We start from the raw sequence: 15,213 nt of genomic DNA on the forward strand, positions 1-15,213 counted from the left end.
ACTGGAAGGACAGATCCTGAAGCTGAGGCTCCAATACTTTGGCCACCTCATGAGAAGAGAAGACTCCTTGGAAAAGACCCTGATGCTGGGAAAGATGGAGGGCACAAGGAGAAGGGGACGACAGAGGACGAGATGGTTGGACAGTGTTCTCAAAGCTGAGCATGAGTTTGACTAAACTGTGGGAGGCAGTGGAAGACAGGAGTGCCTGGCGTGCTCTGGTCCAGGGGGTCACAAAGAGTCGGACACGACTAAACGACTTAACAACAACAAGCTGCGCGGCGTTCCTGCAACAACCCTGTGAGGCAGGTTAAGCAGAGAGCGAGGGGCTGGCCCAACGCTTCAGAGCCAAGGATGGATTCGAACCCAGGTCTCGCAGGGGTGGCACTCTACCCACTACACCACACTGCCTCTATACAAAAATGCACTTTTAATGGTTCCCACGCGCACCCCCTCTTCTCTCCGATTCCACCTCCCAGACCCAGCGAGAGTTAACCGCGCCGCCGCGAGGAGGAGGGCCGCTGGGCGGCGCCCGAACCTCCCGGATCCCACCCGAAAGGAGGCGCCACCGCCGGCGCCGGCGCCGCCGCCTCGCCCTCTTCAAGTTGGCACTTTGAAAATGTCCCTGCCGTTTGCCCGGGAAAGCCGAGGTCGCCGGGGTCCCGCCTCGGTCTGCCTCCGGCCGGGGCTTCCCTTTGCGCCCAAGCCCCGCTAGAGCGCGCCGGATCCCGGCCCGGGAAAGCCCTTTCCCCCGCGCTGCCCCTGCTCCTGCTCCTCCATGCCCCGGCGCCAGCCATGCTTCTCCGGCTCCTGCTGCTGGCCCTGCTCGGCCTGGGCCGGGCGCCGCGGCCGGGAGGCGTCCCGACGGCTTGGGGAGCCTCGGAGGCGCGCGGCGCGCACCGGGACCCGCCGCTCGGAGGCGCCGTGGACGCGGGTGCGGAGGGAGAGCCGTGGTGCCCGTACAAGGTGCTGAGCGAAGGCCCCGACGGCGGCGGAGGAGCCTCGGGGGCGCCGGGCGGGCGCCTGTGTTTCCGCAGCCGGGCGCGGGGCTTCCAGTGCGCGCCGCGGAGCTGCAAAGCGCACCGCTCGCCCGGGCGCGCCCTGCTGGCCAACGTGCTCCTCAACGGCAGCGTCCTCCTGCAGTGGGGCTGGCCTCCCTTGTTGGCCGAGGGGGAAGAAGACGGCGACGACGAGGGAGCCGAAGCTCCCACCTCCTCGGCCGAGGTCGGCCTGCTGCGCGGCTTCTCGCTCTCGTGCTCGTGGGAAGGCGCCTACACGCGTTTCCAGTGCGACCGCGTCCAGCTGGGCGCCGCTTGCCGCGACTACCTGCTGCAGGACGCGCACGGCAGCGTCCGCTACCGCCTCTGCTTGCAGCCCCTCTTCTCCGCTGCCGCCGCCGCCGCCAACGGCACCGATCCTGATTCTGCTCCTCCTCCCCGGTGGCCTCCGGAATGCGTGGAGTTCACCGTGGAGCCGGCCGGCATGCGGGAGATCGTGGTCGCCATGACGGCCGTCGGGGGCTCCATCTGCGTCATGCTCGTCTTCATCTGCCTCCTGGTCGCCTATCTCACCGAGAACCTCACGCCCCCCGCCGCGCCCGCCGCCAAGAGGGGAAACTGAGGCGGGTTAAGCCCCGAGGAGCGCGCAGTGAGACCCTGGCTGCCCTCAGGTGGACGGGGGAAGAGAGCCCCAGCGAGCAACCTTTGAGCGTGCGCATCATGCCGAGGACGCACAGCTATGATCCCTGCTCCGAATTACTTTATGTAATCACGGGAGTAAGCCATAACGGGGTGTAGCATCCGAAGCCCACCCCCCTTTCAGATTGGTTTCAAATCGGATGGGGGACCTGTGTGTGGAGATTCTTCCATTGCAGGGGGTTGGACTAGATGACTCTGGGGTGCCTTCCAGTTCTGCGATTCTAGTATTCTTTCAGGTTTGCTTGGCTATAAAGCCCCCCTCCCGGGGATTGCTTTCTGAGTAAGCCTGCCCAGGAGGAAGGGGCTGTGCAGGTGGGATCCCCCGTCATATTTACTTGGGAGCGAGTCTGGACTTTAACTGGCGACCAGATCCAGTTGCAAATTAGGGCTGCAAAGGGTCTTGGCCTGATTGGGGAAGCACTTCTTTTCAAAATCCTTTTAGCTCAGTTAAAAGGGTGCCTTCTTTGGATTAATGCCACACTTTAAAAAATAGATATATTTAGGTTAATTTCTAATATTCCCCCTCTTCTCACACATCCGGAGATGCTTCTTCCAACAAGAGACATGACATTCTTTCTCCCCCCCCCCCCCCAACTGCTGGGCATATTTACGCAAATTTAATTGGCTGACCATTTAATCAATGAAAACTCATAGGATGAACCGACATGGGACCCTTCTAGATTACCTGTTTATGTTGCATTCATCCTGATTTGTTTGCAGGGTGGTTACACAACGCCTCAAAGGATGTGTTGCCCTTCCAGTGCATTTTCACTGTTACTTTCCTTATTCCAAAAACTCCAGTCTTTTGGGGGAAGCAGGTTTGCTGCGCAATACTTCCCCACTATAATTGACCAGGCGGTAGGTAGCTCAATGGTAGAGCATCTGCTTTGCATGCAGGTTGAATCCTGATGTCTCCAGGAAGGGCTGGGAATGTCTCCTGTGTCTAAAACCCTGGGTCACTGCTGCTGGTTGGTGTTGCGAATACTGGGTTATATGGACCAAGAGTCAGCTTCCTGCATTTCTAGAACCTGAATTTGCTGGTGTGTGATTGGCCCCCGCTCAAAGAGAGCGATGGTCTGGAAGCACCCTAAGATTTGTGAAGTGGTTATGAGGGTGATAGGGACGTGGGTGGCGCTGTGGGTTAACCCACAGAGCCTAGGACTTGCTGATAAAAAGGTTGGCGGTTCAAATCCCCGTGACAGGGTGAGCTCCCGTTGCTCGGTCCCTGCTCCTGCCAACCTAGCATTTCGAAAGCATGTCAAAATGCAAGTAGATAAATAGGTACCGCTCCGGTGGGAAGGTAAGCGGTGTTTCTGTGCGCTGCTCTGATTTGTCAGAAGCGGCTTAGTCATGCTGGCCACATGACCTGGAAGCTGTACGCTGGCTCCCACAGCCAATAAAGCGAGATGAGTGCCGCAACCCCAGAGTCGGCCACGACTGGACCCAATAGTCAGGGGTCCCTTTACCTTTACAATGAGGGTGATGGTAGACTGCACTGGACCTCCCCTTTCTGTTGGGGGTCAAGGAGAGGGAGGCTCCCTCCCCTACTTTATGAAACAGTGGTTCTGGTCTTCTCTGGCTAGAGACCTCTGGGGGAAGCCCTCACGCAGTTGCCCAGGGCTCATCTCCACACCTGCGCACATCACGTGACAACTGCACCATCAAGTGACGACTTGACTTGGATTGTGGGTCAGTCACCACCTAATAGGAAGGCCACTTGCTTTCAGTAGTGTGAGCTCCCCATTCACTGCCTTTTCTGGTTCTTTGAGAAATTTGCAGGTAAAGTCCCACATGCTCTGTTAACCCCTCACTGACTTCACTCACCTTGCCTGCCTGCACAACGTACAGATGTTGTATTTTAAAGAGGCATCTCCATTTTTTTGGGAGCAGCCCTTTTTGGTGAGAAGCGGTGCAAAATGCCTCCAGTCTTGGAGATCTCAGAGATAGGGACCATGTCTGTGGGGCTGCTGGCTATTAGGAAAGAGACTAGTGTCTGCTCTGAGAGCAGGAGGGGAATAAGAGGGGAAGCTAGGACCAAGGGGAATCCCTTGGGTGGGTGAGCAGAAATATAAGGGCTAGCTGAAGATGATGCTGGAAGCAGCTGTGATGGAACAAAGCAACCTCTGGCTGTGCATTCATTTTTTCCCCTCCCCAAAGAATCCTGGGAACTGTAGTTTGTTATGGGTGCTGGGAATTGTAGTGCTGTTCAGGGTAAACTGCAGTTCCCAGGTTTCTTGGAGTGGGGTATGCTTCAAAGGCACTTTGTGTATGCAGCCTCTGTTTCTTCCTTGTTCAGAAGTCTGTTCTGAATGCCAAAGCTCAGGTGGTGTAGGAAGTGCAGGAATAAATGCAAAGTGCCCCTGAGCGTGCGCAGAGTCCTCTCCAAGCTAAGCAGCGGTTCCCTCCACCAGATGGTTGGAGAAGTGGGGGAAGTTGGACACCTTCAGAAAGAGTATAGAAGCATCTCTCCATGGCACCTGGCCCTGTTGAAGCAAAGTAGGGTTGCCTCCATTGCATCAGCTTTAGCTTAGAGACACACCTGGACCAGTCCAGAATATGCATCTTCTCATCCATCATGCCTGGGACTTGCTAGCCTGCATCTGGACCGTAGATGGAACTGATGCCTCAAGTAAGGAGAACCAGGCACCTCTCTTCCCCAGGAGTTGAGCTGAATTGTTGAAGCAGAAAACCCCAGAACTCAAATGTGAGAATCTGCTGTCTGAATTTTTGAAGTTTTGGAAATGCAGTGTTTTAAAAAAAACGATCTCGAAGTAACTTTTTCTATGCTGTCGTAATCCAACACCTGCTTAGACGGGGGACAGCGTGTAGCAATGAGCACATATGTGGGTGGCTCTAGGTATGTCCCCAAACCTTTGACCTTCAGCACAAAGAAGTAGATTCTTTTTAAAAAGAAGGGGGGAAAGTGGTTTTCAGGTTTTATATATGGGGGGAAATGAATTTGAAGTCATTCGTTTCAAATTGTTGTCAAACATCGTTCTGTGTCTAACCGTTCTCAAATAACTTTAGAGGGAGATGGAGGCTTCCTTGAAACTAGTTTCCCAGAGACAAAATTCAGGTTTCAAACGAATTTTAGCATATATGAGTTAGACTAGGGGTGGCTAAGATGATGAGTTCTGGATGTCCCTGAGTTTTAGCTCGCATCATCTGCTGCCTTGGGCCCTCCGGGTGTCGCTGAACTACAGTTCCCACCATCCCTGGCTATTGACCATGCTTGCAGGGACTGATGGGAGTTGTAGCCCAACATCAGTCAGTGGGCACCAGGTTGACTGTCCCTGAGGTCAGACTTTGCATTGAAGTAGATGTGGGGAACTTGTGGTCCTACAGACATTGCTGGACTAAAGCTCCCCTCCTTCCTTGCAAGTGTGGCCATAGCCAGGGAAGATGGGAGTTGTAGTTCAGAGACGCCTGGCGAGCCAGAGGTTCCCACACCTGCTTTGAATAAGATTGGTAATAGTCAATGGCCCTGTTGCTCTGTTTGCTGAATTTTCTCTGGATTGGTTTCAAGGGAGGAAAAACTTTCATCTCGCTCAGGTGCTTAGATATCGTTTTCTGTTTCTGTGATGGGAAAACGTAACACAGTGGTGAAATGGGAAGCATAGATGCTCATTTGATCAGACTTCCTTGTTTGGGTGGCAATAACATATGTGAATTTTCTGCCAGTTTTAGTTGAAAGTCCTGCATCGCCATGGGTTGGACTAGATATTCCTTCGGTGTCTCTTCCAGCGCTACTGTTCTATTAAATGGTCGCTCTAGGGCAAGGATAGGAAATCTGTGGCCCTCCAGATATTGTTGGACTAGCGCCGCACACCAACCAATGTGTTTCTTTATCTATCTATCTACCCACCATAAGGTCCTTCTGCAGGTCGCAACAATACGGAAATACAGTATTAAAATCAGTTAAAACAATTGGTAATTGGAAGAACAGGGTGGACCCTAGAAATCTCTATCGGGACAAGTTTGGGGACCGCCAAGGTATGCGCCACCAGTGAAAAATCCCTCCTCCTGTGCCCACTTTCAACTAAGCATCAGGCCATGGTGATAAATAACTGGACTCCATTAGTAGTGCCCTTACCAGGCAGTGAAGAAGAAGGTGATTTTTCAGTTTATCAGCTCCAGAGTTATTTGGAGCTTTGTTCGCAAGGAGCAGATCTTTAAAACTGGTTTGGTGGCTAAATAGGCGTGGAGCCTGACTTGGTTCCCATTGGGATAGCTCAGTCGGTGGAGCACGAGGTTGTGGGTTCGGTTCCCTGTCCTTGTCTGGCCTTGAGGAGGAAGGGCAGGACTCATTTAAAGGCCCCGGAGTCTGAAAGGTGGAAACGTGTAGTGGATGCTGGCCCTTTGGGGCAAATGAGGCAGTGCCCCACTCACCCCTGGCTGCCCTCCCCCAGGCCGTTTCCACCTCCCTGCCTTCTTACAATCAGTCCCTGGCTGGCGGCCTTCCTCTTAACCGCTTGTAAAACTCACCAGGGAGGAAAATAGGGCAAAACTTGCCTGCCATTGCCTTTGGCTCCCCCTACTGATGGCCTCCTGCATTTCAGCCCGATGGACACCAGTCACCATCACCGGAGTGAGGAGAACCTTTAATAAGCATGATGTAAAATTGACATACGTGGGTGATTTCCCCTGTCACCAATGCACTGAAGCTGTCCTTTGGCAAAGGCACCTCCCATCACTGTGGTCCACTAACTGTTGTCAACTATTTGGCCATCTGGCTCTCAGCCCTTCTCGCTTGCCGCTTCTGTAACACCCCAGTTGTCGCCATGCTTTGGTATTAACTATCTTGTGCCTTAAGTGTCCCCTCTCTCTTTGTGCTCTGTCCTACACACACACACACACACACACACCCCTGCTGGTTTCCACTCCATCAGTTTTACGGGATAACAAATACTTTGCTGTTGTCTCTTTTACAGTAGCTGTAAAGGCATTTTAGTTAACGAGCTGTTAAATTACTTTTAATTGGTTTAATTTGGTTTGTTGGTGATTTCCCACCACCACCACCACCACCAAAAAAAGCAATTGCCGGATCTCATCGTAGGAGATCCCGTTTGAGGACCTTTGAATGGTAGCTGTGGTTTTCTCTTTTTTTGGTAAGCACAATCTGTGTCTAGTCGCTCGGCATTTCTACAGCAATACCAGTGTGTGTAGATGGTTTTAAAAACCGTTTCTGCTATTTCCCCCCATGTTAACAGATGGGAGCTGTGCCCCATAGAGAATAACTAGCCCAAGGCTATATGCCGTGTTCCCAGCTGATTTCTTTTGTCATTTTTTTAAATAATAAAAAAACACATTATTATGAATGCTTTTGAGAGCAAACACGCAAAGTGGCTTACACACAATTACATATGTATTAAAAATCAGTTTCTGGATCCTATCTCTTTGTCACCGTGTGGCGTGACCAAGAAATGGAATTCAGGGTGGAGCTATGCAAATAAGGAGCGGGCTCGATTCTCAGTGGCTCCCATTACCTTCTGTCAGGAGCAAATAAAAGTTAATAAAAACAAGTATATGTCTCTGTGTGTTGTTTCTTGCATGAAGATCAGGTCGCCAGTCCGTCTGTGTTGGTTTATACATCTAAGCTTTAAAGCAGCATTATGCCTCTGCCCACAAAGCCCCCTGGGTACTGTAGTCAGTTAAAGTTGCTGAACGTTGCTAGGAGACCCCTAGTCCTCTCCCAGCACTACCATTTCCAGGGTTCCTTGGGAAGAGCGGTTGCCTGTTAAACACCCCTGGAATGGTAGCACTGGGAGGGGAATAGGGGTCTCCTAACAATTCTAAGCACCCTTAACGAACTACAGCTCCCAGGATTCTTTGGGAGGAAGCCAGGACTGTTTAAAGGGGCATGGTGATGTTTTAAATGGGTAGTACATGTGGGGCCTACTGGAGAGATGTTTGGCTCTCTTTTTCAGGTACAGTTGCTTGCAAGGATAAGACAAGCACAGAAGCAGTAGCCAATCGGATACCATGTGGGTTTGCCCAATACATAGTAGAGGCTGGTCTATTTAAGTTGCCTCACCAACCGCAGCCAGCGCCCACCTGCCTGCCTTCTGATATCCAGGCCAGAGGGTGGAGGCACTCTTCCTTAGTCTCAATGTTGCCCTTGTAAAACACACCAGGGAGGAGGATGGGGACAGAACTAGAATAACTTGGAGCTGCCTGTCATTGTCTCTGGCGCCACCTGCTGTTGGGCTCCCTGCTTTCCACCCTATCTGTTCCAAGAGGCACCAGCCACCACTGCCAATACAGGATCAGAATGCCTCCTTTTCATGCCTCTGCTCTTCCCACTCTCAGAAGACTCCACTGGAAGCTGTCTTCCTCGTTCCAAAGAACCAAATGACACAGACCTCCTTGGATTACAGCCCTTCGTTTTGCGGGTGTGGATAGGTGCAGAATCACATGACTGAATTCTCCCATGTGCACCTCTGCACGTGGAAAGCTAGCACGTCGGGGTAAAGGGCTGGATCTAATGCTTTACCTTGCCAGACTAGATTTCAAGATGCTGAGAAGTTTGTTTGTTTAAAATGGAGCATTGCAATGACAGGGGTCAGCAAACTTTTTCAGCAGGTGGTCAGTCCACTGTCCCTCAGATCTTGTGGGGAGCAGGACTATATTTCAACGAATTTCTATGCCCCACAAATAACCCAGAGATGCATTTTAAATAAAAGGACACATTCCACTCATGTAAAAACATGCTGATTCCCGGGCCAGATTTAGAAGGCAATTGGGCTGGATCCGGCCACTGGGCCTTAGTTTGCCTACCCATGCAATAAGGGTTTCCTCAGGTGAAATTGGAATCTGTACAATCAAAGCAATATTCAAACATACATTTGCCAATGAGCCCCGGATCACCTTGGTGCTGATGTTTAAGAAGCTGCCAGCATGGTGGAACCTACTATGTAAGAAAGTGGAGGAAAATAAATGTCAGAAGACATTTATGTGGTTCTAGGGTACCAAATTGGGCAGATCGATGCTAGTGGGATTGTGAAAAGGGTATCCCATTGAGTTTTTCTCGCTGTCCATTTGCTGCTGTTGCCTTGAGCTGGCGGTGGATATAAATAGTGTCTCTTCCCTTCCCCGCCTCCCTGCCTGGCAGGTTTGGCAGATGGTGTCGCATGTGACAGGGGACCCAGCTGAACAGATGGTTATGTGAAGAGCTTATATCCTGTGCCATGCTGGCCGCCGGAATCCACACAAAACAGCGCATCTGCCTTCTGAGGAAATCCTGGGTTGCCCAAACCCTTCTCTCCCGGCTCGCACCCTCACACAAAAACCTTCGGGTCTCAGTGTGGGAGGTTATGGGGTTACACAGCTCCAAAGGCCAAATCCACACCATAGATTCAAAGCACTCTTAAACTGTCATGGCTTCCCCCCAAAGGATTCTGGGAGCTGTGGTTAGCGGTGCCGAGAGTTGTTAGGAGACTCTTACAAGAGCAATAAATAGGAATATGGTATCTGTGTAAGCCTCTGAACAACGATCTAGACTTGTTTCAGTGTTTTTTATGTTCAGATGGGCAAGGGTTTCGTTTTAAAACAACTGAGCCTCTCGCAGATAGATGAAGAATCCTTCCTTCCTTCCTTCCTTCCTTCCTTCCTCCCCCCCCTCTCTTTCTTTCTTTCTTTCTCCCCCCCTTTGTGTTTTTATTGTATATAGATAAAAGTATTGGTTTGGTTTTTTAAAAAGGGAAAATATATTAAGTTTTGTATGTTTCCCTATAAACCTTAATAAAATCTATTTTAAAATAAATAAATGAAACAACTGAGCCCACGCTAAGTTTGTGTGTGGAGTTTTAACACACATGGCCCCATCCCAAAAAACTCAGAAGGTATCACAACCTCTGCACAGGTGAATCAGACTCTTCACCTCTCCTCCACACTCTCTCCTTTTACAAAGGACATTAATATCCCTAAAAGCAATTCCCTGCCCTTCCCACTCCCTGGAAATTGCAGCTCTTAAGAAAATACAGCCAGGACAATTCTTCTTTATCAACCCTCAGATTTGTTCTGGCCTATCGGGGCGACTTAAAATAACTCCCTCTCCTTCTTTTCAAAGGGATAAGAGGCGCCAAGATCAATATGACCGACCTTGAGCTTAAAAACGGGAGGCAGGAGAAAGATCCATTTAGGATGCAGCAGTTTCCTTCCTCTTTTTAAATGGGGGTAATTTGATTTATTGGCAAGATAACACTGCAGAGGCTTGGAAACAGAGCACTGGGGAGAAGGGGGAGGTTGTGCTCAATGGACAGTGTTTTTATTTAGGGGAGAAGGAGGGGAAACACCTGAGTTGAATCAGCAATAAATAAAGCTGGCAGTAGCCAGACTTCAGGCTAGTGATTACTTGCATTTTTGTCTCCCATCCTTCCACCAAGAACACAGGGCAGAACACAAGGCTAGCTCTCCTCTCAAACAGCCTTGCAAGGTAGGCTGGACTGAGAGAGTGAGGCTCATTTTCAAGGCCACACCTTTAGCTTTGTGGCCTAGTGGAGATTTGAATGCAGCTCTCCCCGGTTCTTAGTCTGGCAGTCTAACCATTGCATATACACTGGCGTTCGTTGTGTTGTGGGGTCCTCTTTGGCTTGAGGAATCCAGTCGTACCTCAGGTTAAGTACTTAATTCGTTCTGGAGGACCGTTCATAACCTGAAACTATTCTTAACCTGAAGCACCACTTTAGCTAATGGGGCCTCCTGCTGCTGCTGCTGTTGCGCCGCCGCTGCACAATTTCTGTTCTCATCCTGAAGCAAAGTTCTTAACCCAAGGTACTATTTCTGGGTTAGCGGAGTCTCTAACCTGAAGCGTATGTAACCTGAAGTGTATGTAACCCGAAGTACCACTGTAAAGGATTTGACCAAAAGAAACATGTCGAGGGCAGTAAGGAGCCAAATAGAGCCTCCAGACTCAGGGGCAATGTACCATAAAATGACAGCCATTGTGGCGCACACAATAGGGGACGGATGTTTCCTCCCAGTCTTGCTTTCCGGAAATGTATTTTTGGCCGCAGCGGAGAACCATTTTCTGGGCTAACGGTACTCTTGCCTCTGTTGTTGCATATAAGAACAATTTAACATCTCTCACCCAGGGCTTTTCACAGTGGTGTGAGGTCCCTCTGCCCCACTTTTAGGATAAAGCTGGCGGTCCCTATTGGCAGTGGTCAACAAAGAGGATTTGAATAATTTTTTCTTGTGGGGAGGGGGGGGGGTTGGCTTCCTTATATACCTCCCTGTATCTGAGACCAATTTCTATGGCCAGATCAGTCTGTAAGAGAGACATGTTGACTTTTGCAGACTCCTCTCCCCTCTGCTAAGAGGACTTCAGGACGGTCCTTCTGTGAAGTCAGGCAGTCAAGAAGAGACAGAACCTCTTCTTCGCTGCACACAAAGAAATGCATTTGCTCACACCCCTGGACACAATCAGAGGCATTTCAGATAATAGAGGGCTATATTTGGAACACACAGGCACGTGTGTGCGGCAGGAATAGAATGTGGTGATCACACCACTTCTCTTCCCAAAAGGGCTGTAAATTAAGGTGGCACCTTGTCCCCAGGGCAGGGAGAGGAAAGTGGAAGAATAAACACACAGGAATGGGGGCAGAAGGTTCAGAATCAATGGCAGCTTTGCTCCATTTCTCCCGGCCTTACCTGGAGACGCCAGGGATTGAACCTGTGACCCTCTGCATGCAAAGCAGATGCTCTACCGCTGAGCTACTGCCCTTCCCTTCAGCCAAAGGAAGGTAGAAGGCTCCCTTATACCAAGCCAGGTCGCTGGTCCATCTAGATTAGTATTATCTACTCTGACTGGCAAGGGACTTGGGTGGCGCTGTGAGTTAAACCACAGAGCCTAGGACTTGCCGATCAGAAGGTCGGCGGTTCGAATCCGCTCCCGTTGCTCAGTCCCTGCTCCTGCCAACCTAGCAGTTCGAAAGCACGTCAAAGTGCAAGTAGATAAATAGGTACCGCTCTGGCGGGAAGGTAAACGGCATTTCTGTGCGCTGCTCTGGTTCGCCAGAAGCGGCTTAGTCATGCTGGCCACATGACCCGGAAGCTGTACGCCGGCTCCCTCGGCCAATAAAGCGAGATGAGCGCCGCAACCCCAGAGTCGTCTGCGACTGGGCCTAATGGTCGGGGTCTCTTTACCTTTACCTTACTCTGACTGGCAGCAGCTCCCCAGGGTTTTCAGACAAGGAGCCACTCCCAGACCTACACAGAGAAGCCAGGGATTGATCTTGGGACCTTCCGCACCCAAAGCAGATGCTCTAACCACTTAGCTATGGCCCTTCCCCAATCCATCATGTTTACCTATACAGTGGTACCTCAAGTTAAGTACTTAATTTGTTCCGGAGGTCCGTTCTTAATCTGAAACTGTTCTTAACCTGAAGCACCACTTTAGCTAATGGGGCCTCCTGCTGACGCCGCGCCGCCAGAGCACGAATTCTGTTCTCATCCTGAAGCAAACTTCTTAACCCGAGGTAATATTTCTGGGTTAGCAGAGTCTGTAACCTGAAGCGTCTGTAACTTGAAGCGTCTGTAACCCGAGGTACCACTGTATATGTGCTGAGTCAGTTTGATGGGGGCGGGGTGGGGGGAATGATTGTGTACATGAATCTTCCTTTCCCTGTTTTGCGTGTTGACGGATGCTCCAGGTGGCGGCTTTGGCTTCCCAGATCAGGCTGTTGGGTGTTTAGCATGCAGGGCTTGTTTCTGCTGAGTCACTGATTGCAGGTGAAGCCTTTTATAGCAACAGAGGAGAGAGAAGGATGAAACAGAACGCAAAAGAGCATGACTTAGAGAAGAAAGGAGAGGGGGAAACCCCACCTCTGTGGCCTTAACATGTGCCAGGACTTCCTATGGCTCAGCCGTGCCCTTGCATCCATTTCCCAGTGCCTGGCTGTACAGAACGTTGGAAGCAAGGAAAGATCAACGTGTTCCTGAGCTGGTGCAAAGTGCATTTGCTTTAGCACTGGGAAACTATAGTGAAGCCTTTTAAATTAGGGTTCCTTGGGAAAAGTTCACCAGTAGGAGCCTTCTGGACTCAACCAGGGCTTGCAGGAAAGGGTTCTGGTCCCTTTAAGCCCCAACAGTCTCCTTAACAGAGAGCAGAGATTCAAATGCCAACTAGTGAACTTTCAGGTTTATCTATCTGGCCCTTGGTGCTCTCTCCAGGCCACGCCCCTTCTCTCCAGGCCACACCCCTCACCCCTCTTGCTTTTTCCCTGGCTGAAATATTTGCTTGAAATCTGAAAATGCTGCTATTTTATTTTATTCTTAAAATTTCTATACCACCCTTCATCCTAGGTTCACAGGGCGGCTTACAACACGACAACAGCACATGCCATAGTAACAAACAAAAACAATACCCGCCCAGCAGTTCAATGGGCCATAGATTGCTTAATCAGCCAAAGGCCTGGGAAAAGAGGTTTTTGCCTGGTGCCTAAAGATATGTAACAAAGGCGCCAGGCGAGCCTCCTTGGGGAGAGCATTCCACAAGCAAGGAGCCATCGCAGAAAAGGCCCCGTTCTTGTGATGCCGCCATCTGGACCTCTGGTGAAGGAGACACACAAAGAAGGGCTCAGATGAGGCCTGGATAAAGGGGTGTGTGGAAACTAGCCTGCCACACAAAGCTAATGTTCATTGCTCTGTTCACTTTTGCCTCTGCTCACTGGGCGACGGTGGCCCCTGGTAGGTTGCTCATGTGGCCTGCAGGATGAAAAAAAGGATTCCCAGCACTGGCTGAAGCTCTCCGTCTGCTCCAGACGATTGCTGCAGCAACATTCCACACTGGCTGCTTTTGGGGATCCTTGCGTCCTGCTAGAATGTGTATCTTGCTTCTCAATGTGTTGACCATGGTCCTGCTTTCTGAGACTTAGCCTGTACTTCCACTACATTTACCCCAACCAAAAAGCCCTCCTGCAGAATCCAGCCTAGAACATGATAGGAAAGGGCAGCGATCTCTTTGACTTCTGCAACCAACCACACCTTCTAAGTTTTTGTTGTTATTGTTCATCCGGCAGTGTGGTAGCCTAGAATTCTTTGGTGGCGGGAGATGTGCTTCAAACATGCTTAAAGGCAGTGTATGCAGCCATAGTATCTCAGAGCAGCCTACCTCACAGGGTTCTTGTGAGGATGAAACAGAAAAGGGGAGAAACATTTTGTGCCACTTTGCAGTCCTTGGAGCAAAACACAGTAGTAGTAGTAAAGGTAAAGGGACCCCTGACCATTAGGTCCAGTCGTGGCCGACTCTGGGGTTGCGGCGCTCATCTCGCTTTATTGGCCGAGGGAGCCAGCGTACTGCTTCCGGGTCATGTGGCCAGCATGACTAAGCTGCTTTCTGGTGAACCAGAGCAGCACATGGAAACACCATTTACCTTCCCGCCAGAGCAGTACCTATTTATCTACTTGCACTTTGTCATGTTTCTGAACTGCTAGCTTGGCAGGAGCAGGGACCGAGCAATGGGAGCTCACCCCCATCGCGGGGATTTGAACCGCCGACCTTCTGATCGGCAAGTCCTAGGCTCTGTGGTTTAACCCACAGCGCCACCCACGTCCCTAGTAGTAGTAGTAGTAGTAGTAGTAGTAGTAGTAAATGCAATGACTAAGAAGCTGGGGTAGCTTAGTTGGCAGAGCATGAGACTCTTAATCTCAGAGTTGTGGGTTCGAGCCCCACGTTGGGCAAAAAGATTGGACTAGATGACCCTTGTGGTCCCTTCCAACTCGATGATTCTCTAATAAAAATTTTGGCTCTCAATGCAGCTTTCCCCTCTATTCTCCAACAAAATGCCAATTTGTGTAGGTGTTTAGACTGGTGGGACCTCCCCCGCCTGCTGCTCCTCTCTTAAGCTCCGTAAGGAGAAATGAGTCTTGCGGCAATAGTCTGACCTTCAGCTGCGCTAACTGAGCCAGGAGCCAAGAGTACATTAGGCGGCAACTGATTCATTTGCTTGCTGGCTTAGATTGATAACCCTCCCCCCCTGTTCCACGGACTCTGAAGGGAATCGATCGCTCTGCACTTCCAAGAGGAGGGTACGGCAACTGGCAGCCTCTGCCCCGTGGGCTGCCCCCCAGCCAATCCTCTGATCCCAACTGCCCCCTCTAATAGCATAACGGTGACAATGACAAGGCCATTATTGCGCCATTAGATGCTGGCTTGGGATCAGTGAAATTGGCTGGGGGCGGCAGACACACGGCCAGCTGCTCTTATTGCGGCCTTCATCTCAGACGCTGGAGGATGTGCACACTTTCTGTTTGGTTTTTTTAAAAAAATAATATTTATTACTTTTAAAACTTACAAAAAGAAAAAAAAGAAAAAAGAAAAAAAGAAAAAACAACAACAAGAAAAGGAAAAAACAATACAATACAATATATAAACAATACAAAACACAACATTAACCTAAACAAAACAAAACAAAAAGAATTTAAAAACATACATTGTACCATTTCAGTAGTCTATCTTTCATACCCTTGTTTCATCGACCTCCTCTCACCTCCCTTTTTGTATTCCACTTCTATTAAT

At 50.3% G+C, this 15,213-nt stretch overlaps 1 protein-coding gene across 4 annotated transcripts in view; it reads left to right on the forward strand.

Annotated features, from left to right (window-relative positions):
- The first annotated feature begins 258 nt into the window (after positions 1-258).
- FNDC10 (fibronectin type III domain containing 10) overlaps positions 259-15,213 on the forward strand; it is a 243,253-nt gene continuing 228,298 nt past the window's right edge. For 3 of the 4 annotated variants that reach the window (XR_013841610.1, XR_013841611.1, XR_013841612.1), the window contains exon 1: positions 259-2,591. Coding sequence is in view for 1 of the 4 variants with exons in the window: in XM_079987271.1 (XP_079843397.1) it covers positions 793-1,617 (825 nt within the window). In the remaining 3 variants the exon portion in view is untranslated. Of the gene's footprint in view, positions 7,217-15,213 lie in introns of those variants that run through there. The other variant, XM_079987271.1, reaches the window with a different exon arrangement.

This window comes from Podarcis cretensis (assembly GCF_951804945.1).
Source record: "Podarcis cretensis genome assembly, chromosome: 8".
Taxonomy (NCBI): Eukaryota; Metazoa; Chordata; class Lepidosauria; order Squamata; family Lacertidae; genus Podarcis; species Podarcis cretensis.